Source organism: Ursus americanus, chromosome 18, assembly GCF_024610735.1.
Source record: "Ursus americanus isolate L20-20 chromosome 18, mUrsAme1.1.p, whole genome shotgun sequence".
NCBI classification, from domain to species: domain Eukaryota; kingdom Metazoa; phylum Chordata; class Mammalia; order Carnivora; family Ursidae; genus Ursus; species Ursus americanus.
In genome coordinates, this window is record NC_142144.1 from 17,571,192 (window position 1) to 17,588,525 (window position 17,334).

Sequence of the window (17,334 nt, forward strand, 5' to 3'; positions counted from 1 at the left end):
TGACAACAATTTTCAGTCAGGATTCTAAGTGACCATCAACAGAAACCAACTTCGGCCAACTTAAGCAAAACAAGCAAGCAAACAAAATCTATTCCGAGAATACTGGATCACTATAGAACACTTTCTGGGAGGGCTGGAGAGCCAGGCTTGCACACTCCGAGGCCCAACTCTAAGCTCAAGATTAGATCCCAGGACGGGTCTTGTGAAGACATTAGCACATGGTCACTTTTGCACCAATTCCACATGCTGTCACTGGTACTTAGGAAACACAGGGATTGTAGCCATTCTTATCAAAATGACTGGGTGAAAGTGTGGCTCTTGTGCCCATACTCAAGCTGTCAAGGGGAGTCAGGGAAGGAGACCTGGATTTTCAACCTCTGTAGAGGGCTTGGGCTCTGCCTCACCATTATTATTTCAAGGAGAGTTATTTCCTAAATCTAGGAAGGAGATTCGGAGAATAAGTTTCCAAAATTATTGATAAATATCTTCCACAGTTGAGTCCCAGGACTCTCACCATTTTCTGGAAGAGAACGCTGACGTTTAGCTAAGGTCGCATGTCTAAGCCATGGTGTGAGCCCAGGTCAGTCTCACTCAAGCCTGTTCTCTTGGCCACTGTCTTGACAAATACAATGATGAATCCAGTCCACCTCAGCAAAGCCTCCCACAGCCCAGTGCCATTTCTCTGACTCACCGAGCCTGCATCTAGGGAGAGCCAAAGACTCACTTTCTGTTCTTCAGCTGTTCTTAAGGGAAGACGGTTTTCTAGATTCAAAGACATGGAGCTTGTCCTTGGAATGTAGGTCCTGGGAGTTGGGATCTCCGGATAGACTCCTTAATTCTTGGAATGTCCTGTGTCTCACTGAGTCTCTACCATGGAATGCTAACTGCTGAGGGTGGGGGTGTAGCTGAGGTTGTTCCTCTAACACAAACCATACTCAACATACCAGGTAACACAGAGTCGTCCCTGGATGTCATCCACACCACTGATGTGTTGTATTCCTGCCCATTAATTCACTAGACGAACTGGTCTACAGCAGTGTGGTCCTCACTCACCCTCAAAGCCCTACAAGACCACCGTCTGAAGTCAGACTCTGGGTTTGCGTCCTGGTTTTACCATTTAAACTGCATATCCTTGGTTCACCTCTCATGCTTCAGCTTTCTCTTGTGTAAAAGCAGGACCGTAAAAGATTGTTAGGAAAATGAGAGTTTATAAATGTGCTCGATACATCATGGAGGTTTAATAAACATTACCGTCACCAGCAGAATACTGAGAATCTAGTAGAGAAACAGTGTATAAAGTGGACCTATGAGGGTCCGGAGCTCGCCTTCTTGGCACCTCCCTGTCTTCACCTCTTTCCCCTTAAGCATCTCAGTTAACACAGTATGAAAATCACTGATCTAGTCCAAAACAGTCATTCTGGCTAAAGCAGAGGCGGGAAGTTAGGCCCAAGGCGGGTGGGGAAGGCCCGCCAGGACTGGACTCCCTGTCCAGGGCTATTTCTAAGAGTCTCCCAGGCCCTCCCACTGTGTGCTTCAAATTCAGTTCTTTTTCTTAGAAATGGCGAACCATGTCACAGCTGTCACCTCCTCTCTGCACCAGACTCCCGTAACCAAGAATATCAAAGACTTCAAATCCATGGGCCAGGGGTCAGCAAAGGCCAGATTAGTAAATAGTTTAGGCTCTTTGGGTCACAGGGTCTCTGCTGTACCCACTCAGTAATTTGTAGCAGGAAAGCAGCCGTAGACAATACGTAAAGTAACGAGTATGCCGTGTTCCGGCAGGACTTTACGTTCCAGTAGAGGCAGCAGGCCAGTTCTGGCCAGTGGCCTGTAGTTTGCAGATCTCGTCCGTGGATGATGAGATTCTATCTGTAGGAGGCTACCTCGTTTTTGTGTATTGCTGCATAGTGCCAAAGCACCCCAGAATGTGGGCGTCAGGGCCACCCGAGCACCTCTTTTAGGGTCCCATATCCTACTTTCACCACCACATCCTCCCTTCCTTCCAGAAGCACTTAAGTTACACGCCACCTTAGTGGGAGCAAAACAGGTGGATATTCTCCAGCATGATCTGGGAATGATGCTGGGTGTCACGAGGACAACGACAAAGGCAAGTAGCTCATGGGCATGGGAAAGAGTCACACAGCTTGGAAATAGCACAAGTCAAGTGCAGGTAAGGCCTTTAGAGACCACCTAACCTAATCCTTTGAAATTTACACTAGGTAAACTGAGGCCCAGACTAGGGAAGCGACTTGGCCAGTGCTATGCGGCAAGTTCTCAGCACAGTGAGGACTAGAGCCTGGTTTTCCTAATTTTCAGCCCGGGCTCCTACTGCCGCACCACTAGGCTAACATCAAGTTTTTACCAGGGACCATGCTCAAATCAACAGAGCAAAGAAAACACCCTTCTGTCATTTAAAAACCCTTCTGTCACTCTGCCTGGAAATTCTCCTTCTGTCTTTCCTTCCTCCACGTGTTCCTTTCTTCCATCCACGGTTAGCTGTGGGACACCTCTTATTGTGTTGCTGAGCCCCCACTTAGTGCCAAGGAGACAGTAGGTGCTCAATCCCTGCGTGCTGAGGATGGACTAAGGGTGAAGGATACATGGTGAAGAGCTCACAGCGCTCACAATCTCCCAGGAGAAGGAAGGTCTAAATGTGTCCCTGTACGTATTGCATGGTGCACTGGGTGTTATACACGACTAATGAATCATCGAACTTTACATCATAAACCAGGGATGTACTGTATGGTGTCTAACATAATATAATTTAAAAAACATTAAAAAAATAAATGTGTCCCTGTAATGCACGGCGAGAATGTGATGACATTTCCTTCCCTTTCGTCTTCCTAGAAAATTGCCTTTCAGTGTGCAATCTTCCCACCAATGTTCTCATCCCCTTAGCAAGCTGCCCCTTCCCTCTCCAGACAGAGCACCTCTGTCTTTGTACTTGCAAATGAATTGTGATTAGTTCTCACCTCCAGCCCAGGGGATTAGCCGGGGGACCTTTGATCTTCAGGTATCGATTTGCATCTTAAAGGAAGTATGATCTCATCTGAGCCAGCTCAAAATTCCATCCCTGCCCCCCAAGCCCTGTCTGTTTACCAGCCCCGGGCTGGCCAGGGCCTCCCAAGTGGGGCTGTAACAACAAGATCAGCCAGACTCCTGGAGAAGCCAGAGGAAAACAAATTTCCCATCGGACTCGGTAAAGGTGGGAAAGGACGTTTGCTTTCTAAACACAAGCTGGTCTGCTCTTCCTCCACCCTCGCGTCAGAGAGACGGCCCGAGCTTCTGAGTGTGCAAAGGGGACTGCCGGGGTTCCCAGATCTTGGCTGGAGGTTGCGCAGCACGAGGAGCTCGGCTCGTGCTGAAGAACCAGGTTCAAGCCCTGGTTCTGTCTCCAATCACTTCTAACCCATGAGATTCCACACCACTTTCATCATCTCTCTGGCTCTTGATTTTTCTCATCTCTAAAGCGAGAATACAAGCCTGAAAAGTCTATACTCATCACCCTTCTGGAGAGGTGGCGTGAAGAAGAGCAATGAGGTACCGCAGGAAGCAGCTAGCTTGGAAAGGAGTCACCAGCAGCGGTGCTGTCACGCACAGGAGGGAACAGAAGCTCCTTGCGGGCAGGAGCATTGGGCCGTTTTTTGTGTGTTTCCCATTGCTGTGTTCCCCGGTGCCTCAAACACGGTCTGGCCCACAGGAGGCAATCAGCGAATGTTTGTAATACGAAGGAGTAAATCAGCATTAGTCCTCACTACTGTGTTACTGACCTGACTGGCCTGCAGAGTCCCCTTCTCCAGCTAAGCCCCAAGAAGTGACACGGACTTACCGATGCAATTGAAGGAGTCTTCCCGTCGGCAGAAGAGGGAGCAGCCGTCACCACTGAGCTTATTCATGTCATCGCACTCTTCACCTTGGCTCCTGCAGACGGAAACAGAAGAGAGATTTATCAGAGCACCTTCAGAACCACAGCGCCCCCAGGAGAGTCCCTCCCCAGGCCGTGAACTTTCCAAGAGGCCTCAGGCTAGTCCCTGACCCTGAGTGTCCATTTCTTCTTCCTCAGAGATGTATACAGATACACGTGTGTAATAGGGTCTCTATTACCTTTGCCTTATTTTGTGCTTCCCACAGCAAAGCAGAGTTCCTGCTTCAAACCTGTTCTCCGAGATCTTGTCACTTAAGCCAGATGGGAGAAAGGAATGGATGAAGGGATGAAGGAACCGACCTTGCTCCCATGTCTGGAAGATCTCGCCACCATTTTAAAATGGTGGATTGGAAGGAAATTTCTGAGCTTCTGAAATATCAATTCTGTTCTTCACTATGCCCTACCTTACCCTCCTCCCTGTTCCCCACGCTCCCCCCAACCGTGAACTTAAAAATAAAGACTTTTTTTTTTTTCCCAGTCACATGCTTGGGTCTGGTCTTCCTTTCACTAGAAAATATTGCTCTCTCCATCCGGCGTGTCATTTCACGGTGTGAGGAACTCCAAGACCCATGGGAACTATGCTGCTAGAAAATAAAAGTGTCTCCTCTTGTTTGTTCGTTTCGTTTTATTTTTTAGGAATTATTTCTATCACCTCAGGGTGGTTCTGCAGAAGCTGGGATGGACAGAAACTGAGCAATGCTGGACTGAGGAGACGAGGAGGAGGAGCTGAAACACTGAATGGATTATCACCACCTGGAAAACTCCCATCCTTTGAGAAACAGAACACTTGGGTTTAGAGCCTCTTACTCCAAACCAGCTGTGTGATCTCAGACGAGTCTCCTAATCTTGATGGGACCATTTAAATCAATAAAGACTAAAAATAATTTAAAATGCTATTCCTTAGTCACAGTGGCCACATGTTAAGCCCTCGATAGCTGCAGGTGGTATGTAGCTAGTGGCCAGTGGACTGGACAGCACAGAACATCCTTCCATCACTGCAGAAGAATCCACTGCACCACATGATTCCAGATGCCGAGTGTCCGTGTTCCCACAGGTTCAAATGGAGATAACCATACCCGCTCCTCAGAGCTGGCGCTAGAACGGGATGGAACGTTAACATGGCTGGCACGGCGCATGACAGATAGTAGATGCTCAGGGGAGCAGGGTTCCTGTTCCCACCAGTCCTGGGAGGTCTTTGCAGAGTGTGCGGCAGCTGTCCCTCCCTCCCCAGAGACCAGCTGGGACCTGTCAAAGCATGGGAGAGGCCTCAGACTTTTCCTTTCGCCCGGGCCGTTAACACTGGGCGATGCCTGTTGCTTTTAGGAAGTGTCAGAGTGGCAGGACGGTGCCTTGCAATCCATCCTTGAGACGGCTGGGCCACTGCATGGATTTCTGAAGAGCCTCTCAAGTTCTCTCCTGTCTACGAATGCACGAGCTGAGGAGGAGAGAAGTCCACGTTCCTAGCTGGGCCCATATTTCCAATCTCTGCCAGTGAATCTCGAGTGCTGGAAATTGGTGATAGCCTTGTGTTCATAGCTATCTCATGGGTTATCTAGGGAGAGTTTTTTTTTTTTTTTTTTTTTTTAACCTGGGCTGGTTTCCCAAAGCCACAAAGAACACATGTAACCCGCCTTCCCTCACCACCCAAACACTACGTTCTACTGGTTTAAGCAAAACATTAATGTCACCACAAATATCTTCTAGGCATGGCAGATCCGTCATTACACAGAGAGCTTCCGAGAAACCTCCTTTGACCTCCCAAGCTGGAGTGAGTGGCCGTCTTCTCTGTGTCCAAAGACACCAGGCTCCATCTATCACAGCACTTGTCACGCTGACCACCTCTGCCCGTTTACCTGACAGCCCCCTATACTGGGCTTTCAGATGTCGAAGGCAAGACAGTCTTTGTCATCCTAACCCCACAATGCCTGGCACAGTGCCTGGGATACAGCAGAGAGCACGTAGCTACTCCCTCACTCGTTCGTCTTGCAGGGCTGGTGGTGACACAGCAAGGCGACGGCGAATCCAAATGAGAACACGGGCCCTGGGTTCGCATCTTGGTTCCGCCCTTTACTGGGTGTGTAGGCTCCAGAAGGTCACGTCCGTCTTTGTACATCAGCTGCTTCTTCTGTGAAGTTGCTGTAAAGAACCTATTTCATACGGTTGTCAGAAGGACCCAAGGAGATAATGGTGTAGCCCAATGCTCGTGCATAGGGGAAGCTCAATAAATACTTATGAATAATATCATTGTATGCTTTCATCCATTGGGGCCTCATTAAGTGTTGAGCCTATCTGAATATCTTTGTAAATTCCCTTAAATGTATATAGCGAATCAGCACGTATCATCCCATGAAAAATCCAATTAGCTAGGATGACATTCCTCCTTTTCCTCAAAGTTTTTGTTTGTTTTTTCCTAGGGAACCATCCGTAAGCTGCATTTGGTTTTCTACAAAGCATGTCAACAACTATTTGGTAACTTGAGTGATGTCTGTGTAGGATACCCATCCTAGGTAAAAATACTAAAAAACATTACTGAAAACACTACTTATATTAATAATAATAAAATAAAAAATAATAGTTTTAGATCAGCAAGAGAAATGCTATTGTTCGCAGCGTTTTACCAATGCAGCTCTATCTGGCTCCGAAATGGACAGAGTTGTCGGTCAGGTTCCACATCTGGCGAGTTTTTTTTTTTTTTTAATTCTTTGTGCTAAATTAGAAAATCCCAAATCACAATTATGGGTTGTCAGCAATGACCGCAAGTGTTTCCTGGATCTTCTAGATACGCAGCTCCATCTTGGACCCACAAATGATGGGGCACTCTCCCTGGAGACTGCCTTGCTCAGTTGCTCAGTATTCCATCAGACAACAGCTGTGTCAAGAGCCTGAAGTTGATGTCTTAATGTGGGAGAGAATGGTGAATGGCTTCCCTTTCCCCAGTTGTGTTACATTAAGCACTGGAAACTTCATGTTGGGTTGCTGCGTTTGGATAGGATTTTAAACACACCCAACAGCACATCATGAGTTTCATTCTCTGACAAATGAGGACCTTTATCTTCCATGCTTGACAAGTCAAATTCTTGGCAATCAGGTGGTTTGCACCATAACTCCACACTTAAAAGTCCTTACGTGATCTCCTCAATATTAAAATCTTGACAAGTCAGCTTTCAAATTATAGTTGCAGGACAGTGAAGACATGAATATATACCCCCGAGATACGTCACCTGAGCAAGCCTCTTGAAATTGTGCAAATAATCATTACTGGCCTTGCCAGTGCTAACATTAAAAGAAAAAGCCCTTTCTTATCCCCAAAACTTGAGTTAGTACCTTTCTTATAACAGCTTATATGCTTCAGGCTATGGGGTAGCAGAAACTTGTACATACTATGTTTCTGCACAGCCAATTGAAAAGACTAACACGCTGGCCGTCATCTGAGCCTACAGCAACATTCAATCTTTCCTTCCATACTAAGTCACCACCAGAAAGCAAACTGCTTTCTGACGTCTGTGTGGATGCGTATTCACGAGCAAATGCTTTACTTGCACAACTGGGTTATCCCTGCTGTGCTCCTGGCTGGTCCTTTGATCTCGAAGCACGTTTCCAGTTTATATCACATACCACAAAATCAACGGTCCCAAATGAAATCACTTTTCCCCTCTAGCACTCGAGTCGATGATGAACTGAAAGGAAGACTCATCTAGCACTTCTCTTTCATATGTGCTACACCTATGATTCATGGTCTACACATCAGCGGTTTCATCCAACTGTGAAACAAATGCTCTTTACAGAGCCCCTCCCCCTAAGAAACAGCCACGGCAGTTCCACATTGCTCAGATATTATGTGACACCCAACAGCGCCATTTAATGAAGGGATTTCGCCAATAGTGGGTTTGCCCTCTCTACGTGTGACGTTTGTCATTAAATCGGTCCATAGTTTTAAAAGTCTCTTAGCAATAGTGTAACTTGCAACCACATCAACAGTAAGGAACACAATTTCAGCAATAAGCAACTTAACTGTGAACGGTTTCTGGTCTCTTTTTCACCTCCCGGGACAAAACTATTCTGTTTTGTAGCCAGAAAACATTTTTGTGCTAGTGTGGGAGGGAAAAAAACTCAAAGGTTTACTTTTACCAATTTTTTTAAGATTTTGTTTACTTATTTGACAAAGAGAGAGCACAAGCAGGGGGAGCGGCAGAGGGAGAGGGAGAAGCAGGGTCCCTGCCAAGCAAGGACCCCCATGTGGGGCTCAATCCCAGGACCCCAGGATCACAAACTGAGCAGAAGGCACATGCTTAACCGACTGAGCTACCCAGGCACCCCTCAAGGTTTACTTCAAAACAAAATATATTTTTAAAAACAATGCAAAAGTCTTGATGGCTTCTTGCCCCTATTTCAAAGTTGTGCAATATCTCGCCCTGTGGACAAGGTGCTAAATGGACTGATGACCCAATAAAATCCACTAGTGTAGACATGTGGCTTCGTACTCTCTACTCATGCTTTTCCTTTTTGGCTGCTCATGTGGAGTCTTTACACTTTCTCGTGCCTTTGCCTCCCTCTACTTATTTACGGTCACATTCAGTATTCACTCTGGAGTACTGTTTACTATTTATGGTTTCGACATCATAGGGCGTTAGAAATTTTGTTATTTTTATGAGCCTTTAACCCATTTTGCAAATTGTTCATACAAGATGATACAACAGAAATAACAAATAAATATGCAGTTTTAACAAATTTAAATGCTTAACCAGCAAAGAATGTAAAAGTGTTTTGACCCGAATGCCCTGTGTCCTGTTAACTGAATGCCGGCTGGAGTGGAAAAGACAAGTCGAATCCTTGCAGTAGCCATAAAAGGATGAAGAGTAAGAGCTTACCGGTAGGAAGTGCACAATGGTAGCTCTGTCAGAATCACATATTGTATTACATACTTGAGAAATATACATGTTTGAAAAAGAATTACTGCTTTTCCTTTGAGGCCAGCAAACTACTTGCAGACAAATCAACAGACTGCTAGTGACTGCTGGGAACTCACAGCTCCCACATTGAAGAGTCTCCCACAAGCTCTTCTGGATAGCACCCCGACCAGGCCTCATGAGCATCACCCCCTCCCCTTTCATTAGTTAGATCTACTTACTTCTGGATAATGCCATCACCACAGTACCCACTTCCGTGGATGTATACGGCAGCAGGCGATGGCTCACTCTCTTCACCTCCCGAAATGCTGATGACCCAGTAGTGGTACAGACTGCCGAGACTGAGATCCCTGGGAAACAAAGGAGGCTATTAACAAAGACCATCAGCTACACAGACACAAGGCTGGGGGCAGACGAAATTGATCCCCTTGAGTATGTTCTACCAGCCTTGCTTACGTTTGAAGTCGCATGCATATTACGTTATCCAATAATTTGTATTGTCTACTGTGGTTGAGGAGCTGTCCTATGCAGGATGCACCACGCCAAAATGTACAGCAATAATGACTGGCATCAAATGACAGACAACTGTGAATATTACCAGGTACTTTTATCTTTAATTTAACCTTTATGATAACCATGGTGGATAAGAACCGGATGGTACGTGGTTCATAATGAAGGTGTTTCGGAGAATGTCATCCAGGAAAACGAAATGGGATAAGCAGACAGAGTTGAAAATATCATGCCAGATTCTCTAGGCATTGGTCTGATCTTTCCCCCTCATGTTAGGCACTGAACAGAAACCCCATCCCATGAGCAAGCCCCTTCCTTATGCTGCACATCCAGCGAGTGTCCTCCTCTCCACCTCGTGCTCTTCTCTGTCCCTCGCTCTTGACTAAAACAGTAACAACTGCAGCAGCCAATAACTGAATATCAGGCTTGGGGTGAAACACACTGCATGTATTTTCTCATTTGAGGATCAAAGCAACCCTACACAGGCACTAGTGTTTTCATGTTTATTTCACAGATGATAAATCTGATGCATAGAGAGGTTCATCAACTTGCTTATGATCATAGGCTACTATGTAACAGCCTGCATTCTAGCCCCCTAATCCCTAGTTGAGGCCTGTTTTAATAATCTCATCCCTTGCAAGGGGGGATTCTGTCCTGAAATTACAATTGCAGGCACTGGTGACTGCCAGATTCTCAATTTGCCTAGCCTGCGTCTCCCCTCTGCTCTCAAGACCTCCCAGTGCAATGTCTGCTCCCACTTCCTCACGCTCAACCTTACTCCAGATCCCCCGCTCCCCTTCCTCAGCGCCTTTCAGCTCCCTGCTCGAATTCATCCAGCCATCAAACCTGGCTACTGCCAATTATCCTCCAAGGCAGAGCCACATTTGTGTCAGTTCCACGTCACCAAATCACAATGCCCATTTCTTCTTTGACCATTTTCAAAGGGCGATGTTATTTCCCTTTTTATCTCCCTCTGCATTAATTATTTACTTTTTAATAATAAAAAAGTACCATGGGAAAAAAAAACCCACAAAAATGATAATGATGAGAATTCCTATTAGATTCCAGAGTTGGGGGGGGGGTTTCATAAACAAAAGGATGATGACAAAAAATCTCAAGTTCTCCTGCCCATCTGTTGTTTCAGCTGCTGTTAGGGCTGGGGCTGTTTGGATAAGGCCAATAAGGTAACAGGTGCAGAGGCAATGGGCAGACAACGTCTCCTGACTCGCAACACAGCGATGAGTATGAGTTTATGAGCACTGAAGGACTCTAGTGAGGAATACAACCTTCTGAGAATGCTGGATGTTACCCAAAAGAGAGTTTGTTTTGGCAGTGCTGGAGCAGAAAGCAATATGGGGGGGGGGGGGTAAACCAGAAGTCCCTGGGGATTCCATCAGTGTTCTGTCAACCAAAGTTCGGTAGGTAAAATGCATAGAAATCTTGAACTATTATTCGTATGAATGTAAGAGTAACTGTTGCCTTGGAAACTTCTGGGATGCTGATTTGGAGACATGGGCTTTCTTTCTTCTTTTTAAAAATGTTTATTAGATATTTTACCCACCTCTAGACTAACAAACGTATACATTCTCTGGTGGTGCTTCTAAAACTGAAATATTGTGGCGGCGGCGAGGGTGGATTTCCCGGGTTACACACAGAGGCACGAGATAAAGAAGACGTGCATTCTGTGGTATGTCCGTTCTCCTCTAAAATATGGAGGCATGTTTTACACTAAACAAATATGGCTGTGTTATGAAATAAAGTAAGAAATTTTCTTCAGGCCACATCGCAGGCCACTGGGGGCATATGGCCACCGTCTGAAGCAGATGGAGCACTTCTGCGGCAAGCAGGAGGGTGTGCAAAGTACTTCTCTCCATTGTGTTTTTCATTTGTAGTGTGTGTCACAAATGATTTATGGCTGATAATATTTAAGGTGCTCTGCTCATATTGGTGAACGTTTCCCTCCTTCCCCCTACACTGCCCTCCCCCCTCCCCTCTTCCTCCTCCTGCTTCTCCATAAACACAAGTCAGAGGCAAGCAAACATGTGTTTCTACCCTGGCTTCATCACTTCAACACGCTGAGAAGTCAAAGGCAGGTGTTTCACTGCTCTGAGCCTATTTCGAATTAGTCATCAACCCGACCTCACAGCAATTTCCTACAGACTGAATGTGAGAACACATAGAAAGCACATATGTGCCCAGCCTCTGATAGTTAATAAATATTAACCCATTACCATGAATGCTTAAATGTCAATATTCGTGTTCACTGGAGTTCTGCTATGCTCTCTTTGGTAGAAGGGATGGAGCGACAGCCACACGTAACCTTGGTTAGGCAAACCCATGAAAGTGGGGCCACCAGCTATCGTGTGCACCACAGCTTAGTGGAAATTCTCTTTTCTACCACGTCATTTGGCTACACGACCCTCAATGCCTGCAGCTTGCTCTCACTCCACGTGGCTATTCCAACTTCTGAAAATTCTGGATCCCAGAAGGTTTGTCTTACCCTGGGGCAAAATCTGTCTCCCCATAACTTCCACCCACACCTCCTTCTCACCCACTAGCATCACGCACAACACATCTGATTGGGAGGAAGACCTTGATAAGCCTCCTTCTTCCAACTGTGTGTGCATGGCTTATGTATCCTTATCTCATGGAAGCCCGACAGCAGCTCTTTGAAGCGGGGGTTGTTTCCCAAGTTTTCAGATAGGACAATAGAAACCCAAGTCACTCCCTTGGTAAAATGGTAGAGAAGGGGGGAGAACAGTACCACTGCTATTAAAAGTATTGTTTTTCCACTGAAGAATCCTTGTGATAAAACTACATTTTCTCCGAGTTGAAATCAAATTAATGCCAAATGAGGGCCCCTTTCTAAAGAATCTTGGTAGAATAGAACTCCTTCGGAAGGACGGGCTAGTGGCCTCTGAAGGCTTTGCTGGAGGTGAGGACCTATTTCATGGATAGTCTAAAAGTGGGACATTGATGTCAAGTTGTTCCTGTTAGCTGCTCCTAAAATCTGGAATGCCTTATGCTGTCACTTGAATTCCTACCTCCCCTGCATCTCCCACCTCCATGCAGACCCTAAACCCCGTCACCTTTCCCACACCCCAAAAGCTTCCACGTCATTCCCTCTACATCCCTGCTGCTGCCAATATCTCAACCTTGACATATGAACAGCTTTTCCCTTTTCCCTTTTCCAGGCTTGCTAATACCATCAGAATATTCCGAGGTCCAAAGCCAGCTCAAAGTCTTCTTTAGAGCAGTGAGGGGGGCATACTGCCAAGCCCAAACTCCCTATTTACTCTTTGCTGGGAACTAAAATGTTACCACTTCATCTGAAACATGATAAATTGCATCATTTCTGATTTCTTTCATAGAATTCTGAGTGTCATTTATTTTTTTTAAAGCTAACCGCCACTGGAATTTAATGGTCAATTCCTCAAACTGCATCTCAGATTAATTTCACGTGTCCAGCTAATAAATTAAAACTGCAGTACTGAAATGGGATGAGATTGCCTGGCTACTTTTGAGCAGTTACTTTATGCATCTTTTGTATGACTTAAAAAAACAAACAAACAAACACTGTTAGCAGTTAGCATTGTTCTTTCACAAATGTCTCAAGTGATACAGCAGCCTTGGGTTTCCATTTCTGGCAATTATAAACAAAACTAGTGGCATTTTTACCTGCTATGATTTTTCAGTGTTTATCCTCAGAAATGTCACATTGATGGTAATGTATACGAGATCTGGAGCCCAGTCTTTTTTATTTTTTGAAGATTTGAAGTGATCTCTACATCCAATGTGGGGCTCGAACCTACACCCCCAAGATCAAGAGTCACACGCTCTACCAACTGAGCCAGCCAATGCTGCCTGCAGCTCAGCATTTCAGTAAAATTTAGTTACAGATTATGAAATCATTATCTTAAAAATATTATTATGTACACAAATATCCATAAGGAGGCTAAGCACCATCTGACCTGGCTTTTGGCGAAAATGAGTATTTCTTAAAGTGTTGGTGTGTAGTTCATATTGTGATTGGTCCATTAAAACCCATCTGAAATCTACAGGTAAGTCACTTCACTTCTTTGGGTCTGTTCTTCTATCGTTTAAGTAGGATATATGATTCTTGTCCCATGCACGAAAAGAGGGACAGAGAGCCTCACTGCAATATGGAAGCATCCCACTTTGCTGCTTCCAGGAAACACTCTCTAAAGCCCCTTGACTCCCACTTACTGACGCCCTATTGTTTCTATATCATACCATTCACTGATCACACTCTGTCCTTCCACAGTCTGTGTAACTAACTGTGTCATGCTTTTTTGAAACTCCTTCTCCCACAATAATAGCAATTGTCATTTTCATTTGTTGCCTATTTATCACACGCCAGGCACTTTCTATGAATCATCTCATTTAACCAAAACAATATTTCCTTGAATAATTATGATAATCCCTCCTTTCAGATGAAGAAAGTCATACATGGGAAGGTTACTCTACGGCTTTTGGGGACGGAGACTTGAGCCACGTCTAACTCCATCGCAAGACAGCACTTTCTGGAGGTTGTGAACGAGAAAATACTGCAGAACAGAAGATAAAAAGACCTAGTTTTGAACCAAGTAGAGTCCACATACAAAGACCCCTTGGAAGGTTCTAAACGTTAGGAGAAAGACAAACATTGCCTTTACCACTACCACTATCACAAGCCATTTCTCTTCTCTGACCATCCACTTCTTCATCTGTGAAATGGGAATCTGGGCAGATGATCAGCTCTGCAGTGCATAGTTCTAATTTCATGAGAAATGTAATGTTGCATCTTTTCTACCAGCTAGAAGCTGCCTCAGCAGTTAGACTTGTGCACTGAGAATGGGTGTAGTTCAGGATTCACCACCCAGATCGTCTGAGCTAGAAGACGTGGTGGGGGGACCACCTAGGATGCCTCTGGCTCAGGAAGAGTCCAAATCTTCCAGTTCTGCCTTGGGCTGAGAATCAGAGGGTAATACCCGGGCACTTCGTACGCCAACTTCCAGTCAAGAATGGGACGAGAAGGAAAACAGTCGCTTTTTGAGCCTGAGATGATTTGCCAAAGGACTTTACACATACCATTATTATTGTTTCAATTAGAAAATATATCAGTTATACAGTCAAGTATAGAGAACACTATAAAAAATGTCCTTGGAAGGCTCACTACCCAGATTTGTCAAATTGTAATACTGTCGTATTTTCTTCATCTCTTATTTTTGTTGTAAAAAGAAATAAGATATACTGTTTTGTATATTTGCTTTCAATCCACCTGTGTGTTCTTCCCTCTCTATCATGAATGTTTTTATACTTTTTATACACAGGTACTCTTTTGCATATTTTAAATTTCATAAATGTTCTAATGCCATATTTATCAGTACGCAGCTGGCATTTTTTTTTTTGCCCAGCGTTATTTTTGAGATCACACATATTGATACATGCAAACCTACCTCATTATTTTCACTGACATAAGTATTTTATTGTATGAATATACTGTTTTGTATTTGACCATTCTTTTCTTGATGGACACCTAGTTTGTTTCTATTATTATTACTATTAATTTTTTAATTTATTTTTTTTATTAGCTTCAGAGGTAGAATTTAGTGGTTCATTGGTTGCCTATAACATGCAGTGCTCATTGCATCAAGTGCCCTCCTTAATGCCCGTAACCCAGTTACCCCATTCCCCCACTCACCTCCCCTTCAGCAACCCTCAGTTTGTTTTCTAGAGCTCAGAGTCTCTTATGGTTTGTCTCCCTCTCAATTTTCATCTTATTTTCTTTCTCCTTCCCTTCCCCTATGTTCATGTGTTTTGTTTCTTAAATTCCACATGTGAGTAAAATCATTATGGTTTGTCTTTCTCTGACTGACTTATTTTGCTTAGCATAATACCCTCTAGTTCCATCCACGTCGTTGCAAATGGCAATATTTCATTCTTTTTGATGGCTGAGTAATATTCCTGAAACCATAAGATACCTAGGAATAAACCTAACCAAAGAGGTAAAGGATCTATACTCTGAAAACTATAGAACATTTATGAACGAAATTAAGGAAGACACAAAGAAATGGAGAAACATTCCATGCTCATGGGTTGGAAGAACAAATATTGTTAAAATGTCTATGTTGCCCAAAGCAATCTACACATTCATTGCAATCCCTATCAAAATACCATCAGCATTTTTCACAGAGCTGGAACAAACAATCCTAAAATTTGTATGGAACCAGAAAAGACCCCAAATAGCCAAAGGAATGTTGAAAAAGAAAACCAAAGCTGGAGGCATTACAATTCTGGACTTGAAGCTGTATTACAAAGCTGTAATCATCAAGAAAGTATGGTACTGGCACAAAAACAGACACATAGACCAATGGAACAGAACAGAGAACCCAGAAATGGACCCTCAAATCTATGGTCAACTAATCTTCAACAAAGCAGGAAAGAATATCCAATGGAAAAAAGACAGTCTCTTCAACAAATGATGTTGAAGAAATTGGACAGCCACATGCAGAAGAATGAAACTGGACCATTCCCTTATAGCATACACGAAAATAAACTCAAAATGGATAACAGACCTAAATGTGAGACAGGAATCCATCGAAATCCTAGAGGCAAATACAAGCAGTGACCTCTTTGACCGTGGCTGCAGCAACTTCTTGTTAGACACAATTCCAAAGGTAGGGGGAAAAAAGGCAAAAATGAACTACTGGGACTTCATCAAGATAAAAAGCTTCTGCACAGCAAAGGAAACAGTCAACAAAACTAAAAGGCAACCCTACGGAATGGGAGAAGATATTTGCAAATGACACTTCAGATAAAGGCTGGTATCCAAGATCTATCAAGAACTTATCAAACTTAACAGGCCAAAAACCAAGAACTGCAGTCAAGAAATGAGCAGAAGACATGAACAGACATTTCTCCAAAGACGACATAAAACTATTACTATTATTAATCCTGTTTATTTCCAATGATGTTACTTGTAAACATTGTGTTCATTTTCCTTTGTACAGACAGCAAGGATTTTCTGAAAAGAAGTATCTAAAGTGGTACTGCTCGGTTGAAGGTAATCGCATCTGCAAGTGTGTAGTTATTGCCAAATTATTCTCCCAAATGGTTGTACCAATTAACATACTGTCAACAGACTTCCCGATACTCCAGGTCTTGGTCAGCACTTGATTCTGCCTAACATTTAATTTTTTTTGCCAATTTGATGGATATTAAATGACATTTAATTACTTCTTCATTTTGCCTTTCCCTGATTACTAACAGGCCTGAGTATCAGTTCATGTGTTTGTTGACCACGTAGATTTCTAGCTGTTACTTGCTTGTTCATCACTTTTGCTTTTTTTTTTTTAAACCATCTTTTTTTTTTTTTAAAGATTTTATTTATTTATGTGACAGAGAGACAGCCAGCGAGAGAGGGAACACAAGCAGAGGGAGTGGGAGAGGAAGAAGCAGGCTCCCAGCGGAGGAGCCCGATGTGGGACTCGATCCCAGAACGCCAGGATCATGCCCTGAGCCGAAGGCAGACGCTTTAATGACTGCGCTACCCAGGCGCCCCATCACTTTTGCTTTTTAAAATTGAGTTCTCTCTCTTTTTTTTTTTTTTTTTGCTATATAAGTACATTTACATATACTGGATACTAATCCTTTGTAATTAAAGTTACTGAAAATACTATTTCCAAGTCTGTGACTCCTCTTTCATTCATTCTGTTTATGCTGCTTTGTTGAATAGAATTTTTAAATCATGTCCTTCATGATTTGTGCTTTTTATGCCTTGCTGAATAAATGTTTCTTTCCTTCAAGGTCATAAAATAGTCACCTCTATTTCCTCTGAATAGTTCTATGGTTTTTATTTTCACATGTATGGCTTTAATCATAAACAATGTAGTTTGTAAAGTGATGTGTGGTAATGATTGCTTTCCCTTCAAATATGGTGAACTATTTGTCCAGAATTTTTAATATAATAATCTTTTCACCACAGAACTG

The 17,334-nt window shown here is 43.8% G+C and overlaps 1 protein-coding gene across 1 annotated transcript in view; it reads right to left on the reverse strand.

The window, feature by feature from the left end:
• PAPPA (pappalysin 1) overlaps nt 1–17,334 on the reverse strand; it is a 241,994-nt gene that overhangs the window by 122,578 nt on the left and 102,082 nt on the right. Inside the window, exons 8-9 of the mRNA XM_045791079.2 lie at nt 9,054–9,182; nt 3,830–3,921 (exon numbers count right to left, since the gene is read on the reverse strand). Coding sequence (XP_045647035.2) covers nt 3,830–3,921; nt 9,054–9,182 — 221 coding nt within the window. The remainder of the gene's footprint in view (nt 1–3,829; nt 3,922–9,053; nt 9,183–17,334) is intronic.